Source organism: Callionymus lyra, chromosome 10 (genome assembly GCF_982586985.1).
Source record: "Callionymus lyra chromosome 10, fCalLyr1.hap1.1, whole genome shotgun sequence".
Lineage (NCBI taxonomy): Eukaryota > Metazoa > Chordata > Actinopteri > Syngnathiformes > Callionymidae > Callionymus > Callionymus lyra.
The window spans coordinates 20702949-20723244 of NC_141827.1; the positions used below are offsets into that span (position 1 = coordinate 20702949).

At 39.0% G+C, this 20296-nt stretch overlaps 1 protein-coding gene across 1 annotated transcript in view; it reads right to left on the reverse strand.

The window, feature by feature from the left end:
- Positions 1 to 397: 397 nt before the first annotated feature.
- The window catches only part of tfeb (transcription factor EB), a 29056-nt gene continuing 9157 nt past the window's right edge, over positions 398 to 20296 (reverse strand). The window contains exons 2-11 of the mRNA XM_087800640.1: positions 13439 to 13543; positions 12499 to 12666; positions 10524 to 10622; positions 10256 to 10444; positions 8416 to 8505; positions 5857 to 5974; positions 5714 to 5764; positions 5407 to 5482; positions 3577 to 3724; positions 398 to 3499 (exon numbers count right to left, since the gene is read on the reverse strand). Of these exons, the coding sequence (XP_087656766.1) occupies positions 2933 to 3499; positions 3577 to 3724; positions 5407 to 5482; positions 5714 to 5764; positions 5857 to 5974; positions 8416 to 8505; positions 10256 to 10444; positions 10524 to 10622; positions 12499 to 12666; positions 13439 to 13468 (1536 nt within the window). The 5' untranslated portion in view covers positions 13469 to 13543 and the 3' untranslated portion in view covers positions 398 to 2932. The remainder of the gene's footprint in view (positions 3500 to 3576; positions 3725 to 5406; positions 5483 to 5713; positions 5765 to 5856; positions 5975 to 8415; positions 8506 to 10255; positions 10445 to 10523; positions 10623 to 12498; positions 12667 to 13438; positions 13544 to 20296) is intronic.

Below are 20296 nucleotides of genomic sequence, written 5' to 3' on the forward strand. Positions count from 1 at the left end.
AGACCTTTTTATCGGTCAGAATATTTTTTTCAATATTAGTTAATAAAAAAACAACCATTTGTTCTTACAGATAAACGACAATAGATGAAAGTATAGTTAAATAGTATATAATATATAATATATAGTTCATTATAAACCCCCTGCTGCTGCTCGCTTGACCTGTCATTGTTTTTTTAAGGTTTATTATAATTATATTTTATAGAAATATATTCATACAGACCTTCACACCTATATTGCTTTACCCCCAACATGTACGACTAAAAATGCATCCAGTATACTTACTCTACATTTTAGTGAATTCATTTAAGAAATTAAAAAAAAGGTTTTATAAACGAAGAATAATATTTTGAATGATTTAAGGAGCCACACACAAAAAAAACACACATACAAAGAAAGGTTTTGGTAAAACATTTTTTATCTTAATTAAAATGAGAAACAATTTTCCCTGTGTGTTGCTCTGCAGTGGAGTGACGTCAAGCACCTTTGGAGTGTTGATGGGGCATTAAAAAATATATTGGAAAACACAGGCTCAGAAAGTACCATTTCAACATGAGCAGGTGAATCAGAAAATTCAATGTATAACATTTCTCTCGTCGAAACTTCTCAACTGCAGTTCAGGAACCTTCTCCCCAATTCTATAAACACGTTTTTTTTTTCTTTTTCTTTTACAGTTGTCTCCTTGGTTTAACCATCACAGTGTATTTACTACACACAGCTCTGAGAAGAAAGATCAGTTCGGAATAAAAACTTAAATATAAAAGAAAATAACAGTTAAGTGGCTTGGCGACAACAAAAAAACGAAACAAAATCTTAATAAATCCATATAAAGTCAAACAAGAATACAATTCTAGTGCTTTGGGGATGAGAAAAAAAACAACACAAAATGATTATAAAGATGAAATTATTTTCTTATTTTATCTACTGTCACAAATTATTATTGTTTAATAAAAACAAAGATTCACAAGTGGCTGCAACTGCGGTGTCCATTTTCTTTTGAGTGGGCCCGAGACTAACTTCTTCAGATGGGGATGATGGATGCACGCGACACTCGTGCTGTAGTGAAGCATGTCGACGCTGATGAAGGAAAACCATTGACTACCTGAAGAGTTGTAGGAACACCAGGAGCTGCCAAAACTATTTAGTTCATTTCGCTGACCTCAGTGATAAATGTATTGTTTTTTTTCCAAGACGTGGTGGATTTTGTTCTTGAAATGAGGTCTTGAAGCAGTTCAAATGAGTCGAGACGTCTTTTTTTCCTGGAGCGCCGACACCCATAAATACACAAACGTGAGCAGACTCAAAACACATGCATGTCATTCGGAGGAAGAAGAAGTAAATGATAGAAAAGACAGGAAGGCACCAAGTGATTTTTTAATTCTTCAAGCTTTGGTATATTTATATTTAATAACGTTTACTTTTCTCTGACAAAGACGTGGGTCATTCTACGAAACAAATGTTTATGCGTCTGTTTATTCTCCACAAGCTCTAGAAAAAGTAGGTCAAATGGTCAAAAGTATTAATTGAAGTGTGGTTGTTGTAAATGTCTACTGTTGATCGAGGACACACAACTTCAGTGAAAGTCACACCATTAGTTAGCATTAGCATCTAACATATTTAGTCAGTTAAAATTTCCTTTTTACCATTTTTAATAATAAAGTAATATCTCTGAAACTGGACTCTATTTTGATTCATGTTTTGAAAAAAAAAAAATCCTGCAGTTTACAAACTCCCCCGTAATGCTAGCATGTTCCAGCTATTTCAATTTAACATATATCATTTTATTATTTGAAGTGTTCATTTATCTCGTGACTCAACAGTTATTACAACACATATATATATATATATATATATCATATTACATCACTTAACTTAGCTGTTAAATAAAGTGAAGGATTTTAAACTGAATCAAATACATGCTAGCTTAGCTTGTCGATTAGCACTAGCTTGGGGGTTAAAGTCACCGACCCAAAACCATCTGTTTAAGACTGGAATCTAAACTCTGTAATATAAAATCGAAAACTATATTTGTATTGTAAAATCTGGTGTATTTTAACGATTTAAAAACAATAATGAATTTTATCTCAAATGGAGTGCATTACAGGGTGTTAAAAATTAATATATCTGCTTAAAGAAAGATACATTTAAGGTGGATTTATATCTGAGGAGGATAAATACTGTCAACAAGTGATTTCGTAGAATGACCCACTTGCAGTTTTTTCATTGTGAAAAGGTTTAATAATTTCTCCCTGAATTATTCTGTCGGTTTTGACTTTGCACAGAAAAGAGCGACAGAGAAGAAGTGGAAAAAAATGCATTCTCCTGGGATAACATTCTATATTTGGTACAAAGCATTTACAGGCACTTGATACGCACTCAGACCTCCACATTAAAAATCTGCATGAAGAGCAGCGGCAGGAGTTTAAAGGCACGTGGGTTACGATCCTGCTGTTGTCGAGGTTAACTGCCTCTGGTCGCCAGAGTTTTTAAAACCCTGTTGAGGAACGAGTGTTGAGAGGAAACGTTTAACAAGTGAGAGTCAGATCCTACGGTGAGAAGGTACAGAGCCGACATGAGTGAGTTGAAGGTTAAAAAAAAAAGAACAACAGAATTATTCACGTGGCCTGTGAAGCTTTTCTCCACTTGCTATGGTTCAGGCGATCGTTTATGATGATTAAACCGAGTCGATGTCAAATAACTTGTCCTCTATAAAAAGGAACAAAGCACGCGGCGCGTCCTCGTATCTGATGACTTCCATCTCATTAACTGCTGCTTTTGTCCCTCGTTCAATTAAGATTCGGAGGCGGCGTTACCAACCCAAGCGTGCCGCACGACTCCCGGCCCCGGCAGCGTGGACTCACGCCGTGTAAAATGTTCTGATGGGTGGAAGTGGTTGTGTTTTTGCGCTGGCTCTGGTGTGCAGCTGGGAGTGTATCTACAAGATGTCTCCGTCCTCTATGCTGAAACTGGACCGGCGGCTGGAGTCGACGGAGGCCTCCGGGGACATGGCGGAGAGCAGCGGGTCTCCGCCGATGGGGGACAGGGGCTCTTCGATCATCAGGAAGCCCAGATCGCCTCTCCTGCCCTGGACGTCCAGTCCGGTCAGGTCGCCCAGACCCGACATGGCGTCGGAGAAAACGGGCATCCCGTCGCACAAGTCCAAGGACTGGCTAAAGTCAAAGGGCTGTGAGCTCCCGACAGCGGGGTACTGGATGGGCTGCTGGGGGTGCAGGTGCTGGGGGGGCATCTGCATCTGTCGGGGCTGCTGCTGAGCCTGAGGGTGGTGGTGGTTCTGAGGGAGGAAGTGATGCTGCTGCTGGGCTTGTGGGTGAGGTTGGTTCTGGGATAAATGCTGGTGATGTGCATGTGCTTGTTGGTGGTGAGCGAGGTTCTCCTCTGGACTGGTCTCTTGTTTTATAAACGAAGACATTAGCTCGGGGGGGTTCAAGCCGGAGGGGGAGTTGTTGGGGAGGCCGTGGATGTGAGCCTGCATTTCCAACTCCTATCAGCAGAGGGAAACAGTGAGACACCACTTCATATGAGCCTCAACTCAACCTTCATCTGGAAGAGAAGAAGTACCTGGATGCGTAACAACAACTGTTTGTTTGCCATCTCCATCCGCTTGAAGTTGTTTTCCACCTCTCTGGTCCTCTGAACGTCCTTCTGCATACGCTTGATGTATTCCACCGACGCCCTCAGTATGGTGCCTTTGTTCCAGCGCACATCACTGCAACACAACATGCGTTCTATCAGAGTGTGTTTGGATTCAGCTGCTGCTCTCCAACTATGAACATTGATGACTGTAGAGAAAAAAGTTTCTAATATATTTTTAATTGTTTTGGGATTTGAGTTTTGAAGTTTTTAAAACTAAAGGAGAAAATATATATATATCTTGAGTAGTTAAAAAAGTTTGTGAGAAGTAAAAAAAAAGGATCTTCAGAAGACTTCCAAAAGTTAATATATCTTTGGTAGTTAAAAAGATCTCAAGAAGTTGAAACAGATCTTGAGTAGTCACGAAAGATTTCCAAAAGTTAATAATGATTTCCAAAAGTTAATAAACAAGATTTCCAAAAGTTAATAAAGATTTCCAAAAGTTAATAAATATTTCCAAAAGTTAATAAAGATTTCCAAAAGTTAATAAAGATTTCCAAAAGTTAATAAATATTTCCAAAAGTTAATAAAGATTTCCAAAAGTTAATAAAGATTTTCAAAAGTTAATAAAAAAGATTTCCAAAAGTTAATAAAGATTTCCAAAAGTTAAAAAAGATTTCCAAAAGCTTAATAAATATTTCCAAAAGTTAATAAAGTTTTTTCTTTTAAGTCAACAAAGATTTCGAGAAGTTAAAAATGGTTGCGAGAAGAAAGTAGAGAAGTCATCATCTATAATCTTTTTAGCAAAACCTCTTCTTCCAGAGCCTCTGTAGATGTCATTAGTATCTCGGAAAAATACAAATTGACGATCGAGGATGACTTGATGCGAATAAAATCTTGTTTACTTTCACACTTCTTGACAAATGTTCACTTACACACTAAAATAAACTATAGCACCTAAACTTAATCTCCTTCCACTTGTTTCTTTTCAGAATTTACAATCTCTATAAACCCTCGACTACTGCCGTCTAGTGATGAGAAATCATACAACAGTGACATACATTGTTCAATTGACGCTTCAATTAATCAGAAGAGAAAGTAGTTCTTAACCTTCTCATGGCCCCGTTAACATTCAACACATACCTTGAATTATCTCTTAAAGCAGTCAGTGATTTCAATTCAGACACATTTTATACCCAAACCATACAAGACTATCACGATTGAACAGCTCTTATTATTTGTTTGCCTTTTACTTTCACTTGTTCTTTTGACAGAATTAAATTAATGAATGTGACTTTAGCTGCTGTGTTTATGTCTTGATAGTGTTTCTGAACTGAAACTGAAATAATAATATTCTATGTATATTTTTGAGTAAAATTGACGCTAAAATGGGAAACAATTCTGTCAAGCAAGTGTTCCAACTAAAAAATAAAAGTTTTATCTACGTTTATCGCATAATGAATCCTTCATTATTGATTGTTCAGGGCGACTAACCAGACGACTCAGGTGCAGGTGAATCTGGTTTGTGTTTGGATGGTTGTCTGCATTGTAAAGCCTAAATCATGGTCTATGCAGCATCAATATTTAAATGTACACAGATACACTGTCTTCATTTTTAAAAGGTTACAAGATAGAAGTCTGCTTTTTTTTTTAATATTTGGTTCTAAACCACTTATCTAATGAAACTCCATGATATCTTAATAGCGCCACCTACTGAACCTTGTCAACGCCTCCCTAGACATAACCGTGTTGAATTGAACACAGAAAAATTGTGTTAAATAGAATCATTTGAGTCCCACAACTTCAAGGGTCACTCACAGGTCGTTGGTCTTGGGTATCATGGTGCCCAGCTCTTTAATACGATCATTGATGTTGAACCGTCTCCTTCTCTCAACTGATGAAGACAAAGAGAAGACAGATGAGATTAAAACTTAAGGATCCATCCCCATTAAAAAGAAGATAAGATGCAAAGGGCACAAAAACACCCCCCCCCCCCTCCACAGGCAATTACTCCCGAGTGCCAGAGCAGCAGAAAGCAGCAAGTTATCCATCCACCCACCAGTTACACCACGTCAGCTGAATCTGCTTTATAAAAACTTCTCAGGGTCGAGTTATAAACACTCACTCAGATTGTGGTTGTCTTTCTTCTGTCTCTCCTTGGCCAGCGCTCGGACTTCTGCGTTTTTTGCAATAACAAAAAAAACCGCGATCAACTAACACTGAACAACGTGAAGCATTTTTGTAAAAGAGAGAAAGAAAAACCCGCACCTGAGATTTCCCGTTTGATGGTCAAGTTGGCCGGACAGGAGTTACTGGTCATGCCAATGTTCGGACCTTTCATCCCGGGACCAGTGTACACGTCCAGGTGGCTGCTGGAGAGAGGGAGCTGCAGGACGAGCACAATTTCCATGAAGCCCGCATCATCACCGATATATGACTCAAATCAAAAATGTCAAGCCGAGGTCAAAGGATTAATTTTTTATTTCTCATCTTAATGACCGCTTTACAGCCGCAGTAAAACACATAGCAGGAGATAAAACGGCATTATCGCACACCACCAAATACACAACAATGATTGACTATCACCTCATCCGAAGCTTCTTATCTCGCTTTACGGCTTCTTTCTCTCCTCTGACTCGTCCGGCTCCTGAACGCTGCACTTTAAACGTTGCGTAAATAAGCAACATTTTTAACTTGTTCAAGTGTTTTTCCTTTTAATAGTAGATTTTATTGACCTGGGGATGAAGTTGTTTTTTGTTTGACGCTAACTTCCGTCAGAGGGAGGCGGCTTAAGAGAGCTGGCAGAACTCAAGGATGGGAAGATAAGATTACGTGCTACTGTGCCGTCAAACATTCACACATTTAAACTTCTGTGGTGAAGATGAATCACTCAGAGGAAATCACTTTAAATGATGAGTAGCAACCCATAGCTGCAGACCCAATAGAACATAGTTGAGAATATTGTATTAATCCAGATTACTTTCTATCTTCTGATGTAATTAATGAATGAAACGTCGTCCCAATTCATTCCCACTTCCTGTCTGCGTAGCTAATTCCATCTGGAAACTTGGGACAACTCAGCTTAGATTTTCTTTTAAACTCACTCAACTTGTGCCTGGTATTCCCTGCTCAACTTCAAGATTCCAAGAATTCCATCCAGCCTGCAACTTTAATCCTCGTCAGGATTAGAAGGTGAGTTTTCAAATGGGAATATGGCTGGCGAGCGCTGTGGCGCCGTGTGTGGTTCGGTCGCTCATCGGGAAGTTCTCGCGCTCGTGCCCGGGTCGGTCGTTGATCGATTACTTAATCTAATCATGCAGTGATCAATGATGAATGCCTTTTCATTCAGAACCACTCAAAGAGTCAGATTATCCACTTCCTCTCTGCACACACATTTGCAGGAGAGTGTGGATGAATTACATATTTATCACGGGTTGTTTCGAGAATCTCATCTCCCTGCACAAAAAGACAGCAGTCACACCTCCCCCTCCTGCAGCTCGGGCCATAATCGGCGACTCCACGCCGCGAGTTAAAGCTCAGACCGTTAGAAAGTGAATAATCTAAAAAAGGGTCTCACCAGCTGAATCTCTTCTCCTTCAATAACTTCCACAATGGCAAACGTCTTATTCATCTCCTTCATCCTCCTCTCCCATCCACGGCGGGCTCTCCTTCCTCCCGGCTCTCTCTCTCTCCCACGGGTCGCTCTGGCAACAGCTCCGTGATACTGACCTCGGCAGCACCCGCCCGTCTATCTTCTACCTTCAGCTCCCCACCAAACAAGAGTGAACTTTCCCCTAACTGGACTTTCAGCCTGTTTTTACCCTCACACAAATTGCCCTTATCCCCCTTCCCTCCTCCCTGCCTCTAACCGCCCTCCTCCTCCTCCTCCTCCACTCCCTCTTTTCGGACGTCTTGTAAACAAGTTGAACTCTAACTACGTGCAGTTTAATTGTTAATTTTCGGAGTGCAGTTGTTCGGACACAAAGGCTCGTACAGTCTGCGCGGAGATGTTTTTTCCTCTTCGGCTTTTAACGACGTTGACTACTAGATTTAGGCTGGAATGTTTCGTCCGTAACTCAATTACACACTTGCATCTGTGTGACAAGAATCTTTCTGTTATTTACTGGACCGAGAAGAGAAGAGACTCGTTTGCCTTGCAAGTAAAAAAAAAAAAAAAGCACGACCTCAATGCACACTATAAAAACATTCACAAACGCATCTCGTCACATTTTGAACAATACAAGTGAAGCAAAGACACGACAATGTCTTAGTTGAACACGATATTTAGAGACACAATGTTAGCTAAAATGCTTTTTAAATCCACTGACCATTATTAAGGGTAGAACAAGAGATATAAGGGAGGGATAAAGGAGAATGCTCTGCAGCTTTCCCAACACAGAGAAAGACAAGTCCTTTAAAAGAATTTGTGGTAATCCGCAACATCACCAGAATGTAATCTTAGTGATGGGCTGAGGAACTTTCACAAAGCATTGTTCTTATTTTCAGAGCCCACTAAATGGCACTATTTTGCTGTTTATTTACATCCTTTGTAATGATCTGTTCCTTTAGATGCGAATAATCACCTTTGTGAAGATAATTAAATCCATGACTTTAACATTTAACAGCATTAAAATGTGTTTCCAACTCTCCTCATTCATTTAAATGTTCTACCACTAGGGAGCAGTGTTTCCATGGGATAATCCACAGAGACAGAATAATAGTGTACTAATGTAAAACGGGGCTCTTATTGACAGGTGATTGGATTAAACTGCAGATGTTTTTTGTATTAAAACAAATGTATACATTTCAGCTCTTGCAAAAACTCACCGTGTTGGGCATCTGAACAGAGTCCATGTACGCTTGGATATCATCGTAGCTGGATTGCATGCTGATGATGTCATCGATGACATCGTCCATCTGAAAAAAGGTATTACAAGTTTGGTTATGAATCCAAGATCAATTATCCACAGGTTCAAACACAGAACATGCGAACAAAATAAAAAAACAAACAAATAAAACCTTCTAATTGTCTATGGTCCTGGCTACAAGAAGATGATCGCATCTTTAACAATAATCTGTTCGTAGGTAAAAAAGTTTGTAATGGAATTGTTTTACACTGTAACAATTTACTGCGGACAAGTGCTCATCATAGTAAAGTATCGTCCTTTATTATAATGGGCAGCAAACGTCTATTGGAAACCTGACACAACATGCTCTTGAACGACCATGAAGAAGACGGAAAACTTTATTTTATCAAACCAACACTCCATCAACCACTGGTGTGTCTGTGTGGACTTTGAGAGGAAACCAGAGTTCTTGCTGTGTGGAATACTGGTTAGTAAACTATACAACTCAAATAACTTTAATTGGGTGTATATAGCAGGCAACTTATCCTAGATCTTGTGAAGTTCAAAAACATGTGCCATCAACCCCGGACACTTTCTAATACATTGTCTCAGCTCAAGTTGTGGATCTACCAACACCTACTGTACATTTAGTTTCCGCCATGTTCCTGTTCTGCTGTGTACAGTAGTTCTTCAATACAGTAGTTATTTAATGCACCTTAACCTTATAACTCTGCAGCGAGAATTCTGACCCGCCTTAGTAGAAGAACTCACATTTCTCTGATCCTTAAATCTCTTCACTGCGAGTCAATGCTGCCAGTTTCTTTCAGGATCAACTTTAAAATTCTGGTTCTTACTTTCAGATCTATTCATGGTCAGACTCCTCCTTACATCACGGATCTGATCCAGCCTTACACCCCAGCTCGGGCTCTGAGGTCTGTGGATCAGAATCTACTGATGGTTCCTTGAACAAGGTTCAGGACTTATGTGTCTTGATCTTTAAAATATATATTTTTAACTGTGTATTGTTTTTGATGGTTAAATCACTTCGTGACCCTGGTCTAGAAAGGCGCTTTACAAATAACCATTACTTACTAACTTACTAACTTACTGACCCTCATCCTAAAAAATACTCACTGTCAGTTATGAACGCACAGATCCTTAAAAAATGTTTTGTCTTTGCCTTTAAGAGGCTTTGTTAGGTTGTTCGCCATTTTTTCTCATAACTAATTATTTATGTGAACCATTACATCTACTGACTCCTTCAAGAAACATCATTTTTATTTGTGCAGGCTTTTCCTTGATTCTCTGAGACTCCTGTGGTGGTCTCTGTGTTGTCTTGACCTTTTAAGTATATATTTTATTGAGTATTTTTTGATTGTTTAAGCGCTATGCGACCCTGGTCTGGAAAAGCGCTATATAAATACTAATTACTTACTTAAATTAGCTAACTTGCCAGTTTTACTTCTTAGAGGAGGATTTGGTCAAAGTCTTTCAGGTGCAAAGGCCTTTTGGCATCCTGTTCTCCTGTCACTGGTTAAGCAGTTATTACATGGACCGGATCATAATGGAGCGTTTAAACTAGAATGATGGCCTATTCCAGGGATCATCAGCTAGTGAACGTTACCCACACGACACATGAACACACACGCCAGGCAGCAGAAATCATTTTGAAGGCGTCATAAAGGAGAGACTCTGAGGGTCAAATTCAAAGCTCGTAACAGTACAGGCACATCGTCAAGTCATATTTGTTGTGGGGTGTTTAGAGTTTTACGGGCAGGGTTTAGTCACTCATTCATTCACAGGAAGATGGAGAGACGTACCTCCTTCTCGTGGCCGGAGTTGATGTTGAGCATCGCCATGGGGCTGTTGGGGGCGCTGTTGCCAGCTACAAACTGCTCCGTGCAGACACGCGGTGAGTGAAGGGGAGGGGGGGCTGAGGCCGAGCCCCCCGCAGGTACGAGGTTGGGCGGGGGGGAGGGAGGCACCGGCCCTGCAACAGCATGGATGGTCTGAGCAGGGAGAGGAGATGACTCTGGTTTATTGAACTAACAAGTATGGCGTGATGGAGAATTACAACTTGATTCATACCTGTTTAGTAGCGTAGGTCGTAGACAGGTATTCTTTCACCTGTTGCCTCCGAGACTGACGGATGTGGTAGTCCGTCGGATTCTCCAGGTGGGTCTGGACCTGAGGTCGGCAGAAAATCATCTTTTCATTTATCAGCTTCTTCAGCTCCAATCTTGACAGTCAAAATAGTGATTATATTTGTTTCTGATTTCAAATAAACTGCTGCACTCGTTTAAATCTCCCACAAAACAACTGTGTACAGTGAAGACCTCCTGCCACTAGAGAGCAGTGTTTCCACATGTTAGCATAGTGGAGAATAATAAAAAAGATACCAAAAAGACATGAAGCTGAGTGCCAAAAAAGAGAGAATATACAACGATTGCGTCCTCCTTTTTTTAGTGCCACGTCTCCTCTTCTCAGAAGAATTCCTCCTGACCATCACAACTTCAACCATCACAACTTCATCCATCACTTATATCACTTGTATTAGGCTGCTTCCGTACCAGACCAGTGTAAGTACACTTACTACACGATCATGTGACAAATGCAAACAACTTTTTACGAGTTAAGGAAGCTTCAAGTGAACACTTTCATGGGAACCAACATGAAACATTTAGATTAGACTTCGTCAACAGGATCTTATTTTTAACATCTGTCTGTTCTGTCACTTCCTGGTCTGACTACGCATGTGACCTTTAACCCGACGACATGCGTCTGGGCAGCATGTAACGATGCCACTGATTGGCTGAACCGTGTCTATAGGAGTTTATCAGAGCCATAAAAATGGCATTATTTGAAATGTTAAATTCAACCATTCACAAAAGAAACTTTTGAATATTTTTGGAATAATGGGCTTTAATAATTTATATAGAAAAGGGTTGAATTTGTTTGTATTGTATTAAGTAATAAAACAACAGAGTAGTTTAAAAAAACACAAAGGGTTTAATATCTTTATTTCAATAATTAAAAAATAAAGTTTCTAAATTGAATATTGTTCCATTCGTAGCCTTTTCAAATCATTATTGTCTGGTGGCCCTTTGGGCAAAATATTTAATATAATTTTAAAGGCTACAAACTAAAAATACTGATGTTAGTAATTTTATATATATATTTTTAAAACGTTTATTTCCAAAATGTTGTTAATTTAAAAAAAATAATAGAACACTATCTCAAATATACAGAATATATTTTTGGTAATCCCTTGAATTGTACAATTTACAAGTGCATTGTTTTTTATTCAAACACTTTTCAGCCAATCAGCAGAGTCCTTACATGAAGCCCTGACTTTTGGGGTCATGCTTGGAAAATTATATGATTGACAAATATGATCATCTTTATAAGAAGTATAAGAAGTGCCCGGACCAAACTGGTAATTGCAGCAACGACCATCTCTAATCTCTTTCATTACTTCTTTGTCTTTGGACCGTCAAGGCCTGCAGTTAGAATAAGACTCCTCCAAGGATTCACTCATGAACACCAAACACATGTACCGAAGACGCTGACAAATAGCGACAAAAACAGGAGAGTTGCACAATAATGTGGACAAACAAACAGGAGGGGTGGAAGATAACACACTCAGGCATCCGTGGAATCAGGAGACAATTGACTGGACTGCGTTCTGACTAACATCACTGCTGTTTGCTGTATCAACGTGTCAAAGTCTTATCTGCTCCGGACCCGTCTGCCTCACTGCGCCGACGCATTCTTGCTTTTGTTGTCAGACAACACATGCAATTATTATCTAATTCATAAACCACGACAGGAAATAAACCAATCAAATTAAATGTGTCCTTAACATAAAGCTAAGTTTTCCGGAAACCTTTGTTCCTTCTTCGGTAAACAAGTTTGTTTCAAAACGTTTATTCAGAATTCAGAATCAATTGCGTAAACATTTAGGTCAATGGAAGAATTGATTAAACGTTTCTTGGTTATTGGTTCTTGTTTTTCTGTTTCACACTAGAAATGTCTAAACTCTCCTGGCATCATGACCACTGACCTTGAGAACTTCTACTGGGACCTGCATGCTTTGGAAATTTTGGGGAGCGGTGATGGCTGGCGTGGGTTCCGGTGGCGGCGCCATGCGTTGCTGCATGTACTGCATGGCTGCATTCTGCTGCTGCTGCCGCTCACGCTCCTCCTGCTGCTGCTGCTGGTCTCGCATCAGCTGAGAAGTCAACACATCATGTGACCCACATTCTCACCAAAAAAACATGTCAACTGTTGCAGTGCATTTGGGTTAAACTAAACTGCGAATGGTTAGCATTAATTGCGTAAAAGGAAAACATAAACAGCTTTTGTTGTTTTGCTGGAAAGTTGCATAATTTTTTCCTAATGTATGTAAGTAAGTAAGTAAGTAATTTTTATTTGTATAGCGCTTTTCCAGACCAGGGTCACAAAGCGCTTAAACAATCAAAACAATATTCAATAAAGTATATACTTTAAAGATCAAGATAAAACTCATAACACAACAGGAGTTCCAGAAAATCAAGGAAAAGTCTGAACAAATAGAAACGTCTTAAGATCTTTCACTTAAGTCTCTTTGATACGTTCTTATTTAAAAGGAATCTGAAGGTGTCCCTGAATGCATCATCTGGATATAAAAACTTCTCAGTACAACCTCTACGTTCTATGGAAGTATATCAGTGCCATGGATTTTGCATTAGTAAGGTTGACTTTATAAATTACCACATTTAAATACATTAAATGAATAAATTCAATTTTCATTATACTCATTATGTATTTCAATAATTCAATGCTTCAAAAACATGTAGTGATTTATACATCCATACAATTATGTCAGTAATACTAATGTTGTATATGCCATCATTTCTGTTTTTAATCATATCTTTATTTGTTTTTTACTGTGAGTTTTTAAATTCAATGGAAATAATATGAGAGATAAGATTGTACGGGTCATATACTTCTTTTTTTTTTACCTGCATCCGCAAGCCAATGCGCGAGGCCATGGCTGAGGGGCGGGGGGGCAGGGGAGGGCGAGACGAGGTCAGTGCACCGCAGTCCAGCCCGAGAGGTAGATGAAGCTGCAAAAAAAATGAAGAATTTATGACATATTTTGACCATAAACACATAAAAAGAAGCAGCATTGACGTATAATTCTGCTGCTCCAATCACATAACAGCTTTAACATTTACTGCCCCCCCCCCCCATCACATCCCAGAACTTTCTGTTTCTCCCAAAGACTGCCCACATTAGCAGAATCAGGTAATCTGTCTTTGACTACATTCATTCAATGAAGATCTCCAACTACTGATCTTTCTTGCCAAACTCTTCTGCACCAACACCCACTCAATGATGCAACACTCCTAATGGAACGCCCCCCGCTCTTCCACAAATATAATCCGACAGTAATCAGATTTATTAACTCTTTAAGAGTTCATGTCCGTGAGGAACGACTCAACAATGACTCCTTGTCCGTGCACGAGTCCTTCGCCGAAGCACAGCCGCCCAACTGTTGGCTTAGAGGTCATTTTAAAAATGTTCTTTTCTTAAACAACAAGACGACACATGAAGGAGGTTGCAAAGGATGAATCCAGCAGAGGTCACCCCGAGTTTGTATGTTGTCCTCATGAAGAGAGAGGTTTTCTTTCAGGGAGGACCATTGAATACCATCAGAGACGTGAACTATATACAAACTAAAACTATGGATTACAATAAAACTGAACACATATTTTCATATATTTCAAACTAAGTGTAATTAAAGAATTTGTGAATATGTAGAAGGAAAGAAAAACACATTTACATACTGTAAGTAAGTAAGTAAGTAAGTCATTTTTATTTGTATAGCACTTTTCCAGACCAGGGTCACAAAGAGCTTAAACAATCAAAACAATATTCAATAAATTATATACTTTAAAGATCAAGATAAAACTGATAACACAACAGGAGTTCCAGAAAATCAAGGAAAAGCCTGAACAAATAAAAACGTCTTATATAATCATTTCATGTTATTTTTATTGTCTGGTACTACTGAAGCTAGTGCTGGGTATCAATCGAAAATGTTCCACACGTCATCTGATTTTTACCAACTTTGTCGCCTGTCAGTTTTTCTTTTTCTATGCACTATTTTCCATTGTTTTAAACAACTTTTTTAAGAAACATCACATCATTTTAGAAACTGATGGCGCCACCTACTGACCTCTAGACAACATGACACTGCTTCATGAAGCTTCAACTAGTAAAGAGGGAGAGATGAGACTTTTTTCATGACATAAGGATGAATATAATAATAACCCTGTATGTCACAGGCAGCCAAAATACTCTTACACTGAAAAAAGGCCACTCCAGAAATAATTTAAAAATAACTGTATGTATGTGGAAATGTATGTTATATATAGCAACAGGTCCTCGTAATGTAACTCTTTAGGTGTAATTTTAAGTAGACTCAGTGACTCTGACAATAAGTAAAACTCATTCTATCAGACCACATGTTTAGTTTTGAGTGGGCCAGATAAGAGATATGTTGGACATGAAGAAGACAACCAATGAGGTCCATAGATGAAGGTCACATGTTTCTACTTGAAGACTTGTTTTGTTCCATGGCGAACATAAAAGGAACTAATAGAAACATCCTTGTTGTCTCAACGAGTCTCGAGCGTCCAAGAGAGCTTCTCTGAAGTCACGTGCCGGTCATGTGCTCCCGTTCTGTTGTGATCATGTGAGGGCGGCGACGATGGGGAACACCCTCACCTCACCAACTTCCTTCTTTCTGCTCTCCACACGGAGCCCTGAGAAGCTTCCTCTTCACGGTCAACATCGGTAAATCACCATAAGCGATCAAGTTTGTCTAGACTTGACAAAAAAATGTGACGGGAAACGTCAGCTTGTTCTCTGCGGCTGTCACGACTTCCACTTGATCTGTTTGTCTTTGGGAAGAATGTTTGTTTATGGTTTACGCAGAGACGAGAAGAAGAAGACACCGGCCATGAACGGCTCTTTGTGGGTGACGTACCATTAGAAAGACGTCTCCTATTGAGCAGCACTGAAGCTGCCCGTTGTACACACTTTACATCGCAGCGTCCGAGGAGACGCACACTGCTGTCTTTGTGCGGCTCGGGAACAAGAGAAAGTATCACTGACGGGACAGATTTTGAAGGGAATGGTTTGAAAATGAAGAGACACTTCTGGAGTGACGGCGAGTTGTTGAGAGGTTTATTTTATAGCATCTGACAAATGACACTTCTGTGGAATCAACAAAACTAAGATTCTTCATTTTTTTTGTTGCATTTTCCTATAGATGTTTGCCAATAATTATTTTAGGAGATTTTTTTTCCATCATATGGTATTGATATTTAACAGCACTGTTTCTATATATATATTTTTAAATCATGTTGTATTTTTATTTTACTTCCTGTATGGTTTATATTTATAAATGGTGTATTAATTCAAATAATTTAATATCTGAATGCACAACAAATATTCATGCTGTTTGTTAATTTTTGTGTAACAATCAAACATCCGGCCACTAGATGGCAGCAGTCAATAACATCCCAGCGATGACTAAAGACGAGAGGAATACAGTTGATTCCAGAAGCTTTTAAAGCTGATGTTTGGACATATGGTTTCAAAACAAAGTAAAGCAGTTACGACTTCATGTCGGTAAAATCTACAACACCAGAGTCAAGTATTGACAATACTACAAATATATCCTTGTTACTACAGTATCACAAGATAAATAGTTGAAGTTTTGATCTTGATGTTTGTATCTTCCCCTTTTTCAAAGTATTTTATTTTTACAAGAATGTTTTGTCAGTCAAAATTTAACGAAAAAATCTAATAAAGCAAAATATAACTTTGGAGCTTGATTAAAAAACTACACAGCAACAGATGTTTTTTTTAGATTTAGCAGGTATTTAAAAAGATTAAAAAAACATCAAATTAGGTTGTTACTGCTACACTCTGGACTAGAGGGTCCTTCTGTCACAGCTACAGCAGATAAAGTGAGACGAAAGTCAGTAAACAAGCGGTGAAATGTACTCCACAGCGAAGTGCCACGAATGAAAAATGCATCACTAGATTGAATCGGATGAGGCTGGACATCTAAGGGAGCCATCTTGGTTCATCTTCGGGAGCAGCAGTGCCACGACTGGATCAGGAATCAAAAGACTACGAGAAGGAATGTAGCAAAATGCACTTCCTGATAGCTATGCTAGCAACGTTATCATCATAGCTGTCAAGGTCAAGCCTTACATGTCAAGAATGTAACACAGTGTTGCCTCCCACTGTGACCACATGCATGGTATATTTACCGTGACACACACCCGACACTTTGACAGGATATCACTTCCTGCTCTCGCACGGTGACGCACTGCTACCAGGCAGCATGATCTCCCACGTGGACCTTCCCATGGCCTGGCATCCACTGGGATAAGTTTGCATCGGTGACGCAGTGGGAACACAACGTGGCCATTGTGCAGCCGGCGCTGTGATGTCACGGCCCCCTCGCTTCAAACACGGACGGCGTGTGGGAGGGACCCTGAGCGGAGGAAGCCGGGGGTCATGGGTCAAATCTGCGTTGGGCTACCGATTATTCACAAGCATGCATGACAGAAAGTGAATTAATTCAACGTGGAGTTTGCAAATATTAATGTAAAGAGACCTGCATGAACGTGGACGTCCACTGGGGGGCAGTGTGGAGCCGCTGCACCTGCCCGAGCACAAGGTGTAAACTTGTGCTGTGTATTTATAGAAGTGACCCCTGGTGGCCTCGTTCGCCGTTCAAGGTCAGATTCAGACTGAATTATTTTCCTCACACTGAGATTATCATTTGTAATTGCACTTTAAAAGCTGACTCATATTGAGAAAGTGTTTACTATGCCTCCGTACACAAGCTTGTAAATATTTTGGATTTAAGTTTCCAGTGCGACGCCAGCCAGGACTAAAATAACCCAACCTTTTCAGGAAGGAGCAGATCCCCATCCGTGCTCATGCTTCGTGGCTAATCTGAATGAGTTTTAATGTGTGTGTTTTCTGGCAGGTGTTGCTTGTGTGTGTGTGAGTGACTCATTGCTTTACAGTCTGTCAAAAGTTTCCCCATAAAGTCTTGCTATATAAAAACGTGAAAACACAGTGTGATATCCACGGACTATGGAAGGTTTGAATTAGGAAGCACAGATGTACATGGAAGCAAACACCTTTTAAGCTCCTGCTGTGTCACATTTTGTACAGACCAAACAAAGCACAAACTGGATTAGTAGCTTAATATGTTTTAACATTTATCTGTTTATTTACAACCTTCTGGCTGTTGACATGTTGACATGCACATGTCAAACTAACCAAGGTTGATCCAACCTAAGAAACAAATTGCTATACACTTGCTTATATAATTAGAATAAAGTTACATAGACTTCTCAGAACAACAATCCTGAACCATCAGTACAATTACAAGGAATAAAAGCATTCATGAAAAAAGAAAACAAGAGCTTTCTAGTGATATGACAAGACAAAGAGGAAGGTGTGGAGTAGACTGGGGCTGGTTGTTTTTCACACACAACATTTAAAATGTAACCAAACTAAAACTTAAACTTGACAATAAATGTCCAGAAATTTAAGTTTTCTTATATATTATATTATTATATATATATATTCAACTTGATATAGTCATCATTGTGTTATAAGGATGTAAAAACAACAATACTGATGAAAAACTATCAGATAATATACGAGCTTAAATTTTAAAAAAAGAGTTAAAAGGACTCATTCGTCTACGCTAAAAAAATCTCCAGAAATGGTGGTAGTGGTAAAAGGGTTAAAACGACTTACACATATGTAATTGCACCATAAATATTTTTGGTTTGGATTCGATGGCATTTCTGGACAAACTTGACGAGAAGTAACAAGATAAGAGGAAGGGATGGAAAAGATTAAGAAATAGCAAAGGTGATTAGATTAGTGTATCAAATGAAACTTAATTATTATAATTCTCTTGATCCAATCTGCTGTATCAGATGTTTGACGTCTTCAAAAGACAAGCAGTTGATGCACAAATATATTAACTGCACGTTGGATTGTATTTAAAACTGTGATACTTGGACGACAACTTCATTTTAATATCGATTCTTCTTCATAATTCAATTTGACTGTGTGAACTGTTGCTAATGTAGAAAACATTTTTGATCATTTAAAAAAAAACATGACTTCTAGAGAAAGAGTTGCACAAAGGTCTAAGAAGAAGATAGAATTAATGAGCTACATTCATGGATTGTATTTTCAGCAGAAGAATCATAGAGTTTAGCCAATTTGGAATTATCAAGTTTGTTTTGCTAAAGCTAGCATCACAGGTCATACGACATCTTTAAGCTTTTCTATTGTTCCTACTTTTCTCAAGGATGGTTTCGCAAAGGAAGTGTTGTTTACATGTTTGTAAAAAATGGTAAAAACGGCCATTATAATGCACATACTTGAGAAATAGATACAATAGATTTGAAGTGTATATACTGTATTATTAAACAATTTATTAATATTTACCCACATTTGCATTTGTGAAAGAGAAAAATGAATTTAGGGTTAAAAATGTACCTCAGTCGTTTGACCAAATGAATGGACTAATATTTACACATTTATCCAAAAAGGATGGTGTTTTATTGAATTTCTGGTTTCTGAGTATTGTGAATTGTATTTGTTTTTTTTATGACGAGTGCTGTCATGTAGCCTCCTGTGCACACATCCACGCATCAGCAGAAACAGACTTTCTGGCAGGATTATGAAACACAACAACACCCAGCATCACTTCTCCATTGGCATCCGTCAGTTTCACAATTTGCTGAGTCATCAGTAAAGCACCTTCCACTTGGAAAGTTCAGGGAAATTATTTGTGGTGAATGTCTACTCAGAAAGAATGTTAAATACTATGGGGATGTTCTTTAATTCGAAAAATATATAATGTTATGAACTAAAAAGATATTTATGAAAGCGACAGAAAGTTACCACTTACTTGAACAAGCATGGGAGGATGTTTCTTATTGTAAACATTGCAACAATACAAGTCAAATTTCTTGAACGAAAACACACAGAGGTCAGTAATTAAAGGTACACAAACGATCTCAGAGTACCAGTGTACCTTTTATTAAAAATAATAAAGAGATCAAATAATTCCTTTTTTTTTACCATCATGAAAATGCATAAAAATAATAATTAAAAAACAAATGTATAGTAAAATATGCAGTCCATTTTAACAGGATGTATTTGAAAGCAATTTAAAACTGTCAAAGTCAATTGACAAACGAGTGGTAAAATAGCAGTATTTTAAGTTCTGTTACTTGATTATGTGTCTTTTCTCATAACCCCTCCAAATGAATCCAGATATTCTTACCGACGACTCGGCTTATCCCGCAGAGAACATGATACATCCAGATGAAACAGCTCCCCCACGTGTGAATACAAACTCTCACTGACAGACTCCAGCTTTCATATGCCAGTTCAGCTGCTCCGCCTCCATCCGGCGCAGTTACAGTAGCCCGAGTGACCGTCACTGTTAGTCACCATCCTCCTTAACCCGAACTACAAGCTCAGCTTCCTTTTCCTCTCTTCTTGTCCTCCCACGCTCCTCTCTTCCCCTAAATGAGAGCAGAAGTCTGAGGCAACAAGGACGAGCTTGTGCGCGCCAGACTCACGACTGTCCGTCCAGTCCTGCCTCAGGCCATCACATGCGCTGCAGGTCTCTAGTCAACGACTCACACTCACCTGTGGACAGGTAAGGTACATAAAATTCACATCTGTATGTTTGTAAACACACACAAACTACTACATACATGGTTTCTTTTGTTCAGGCATCACAA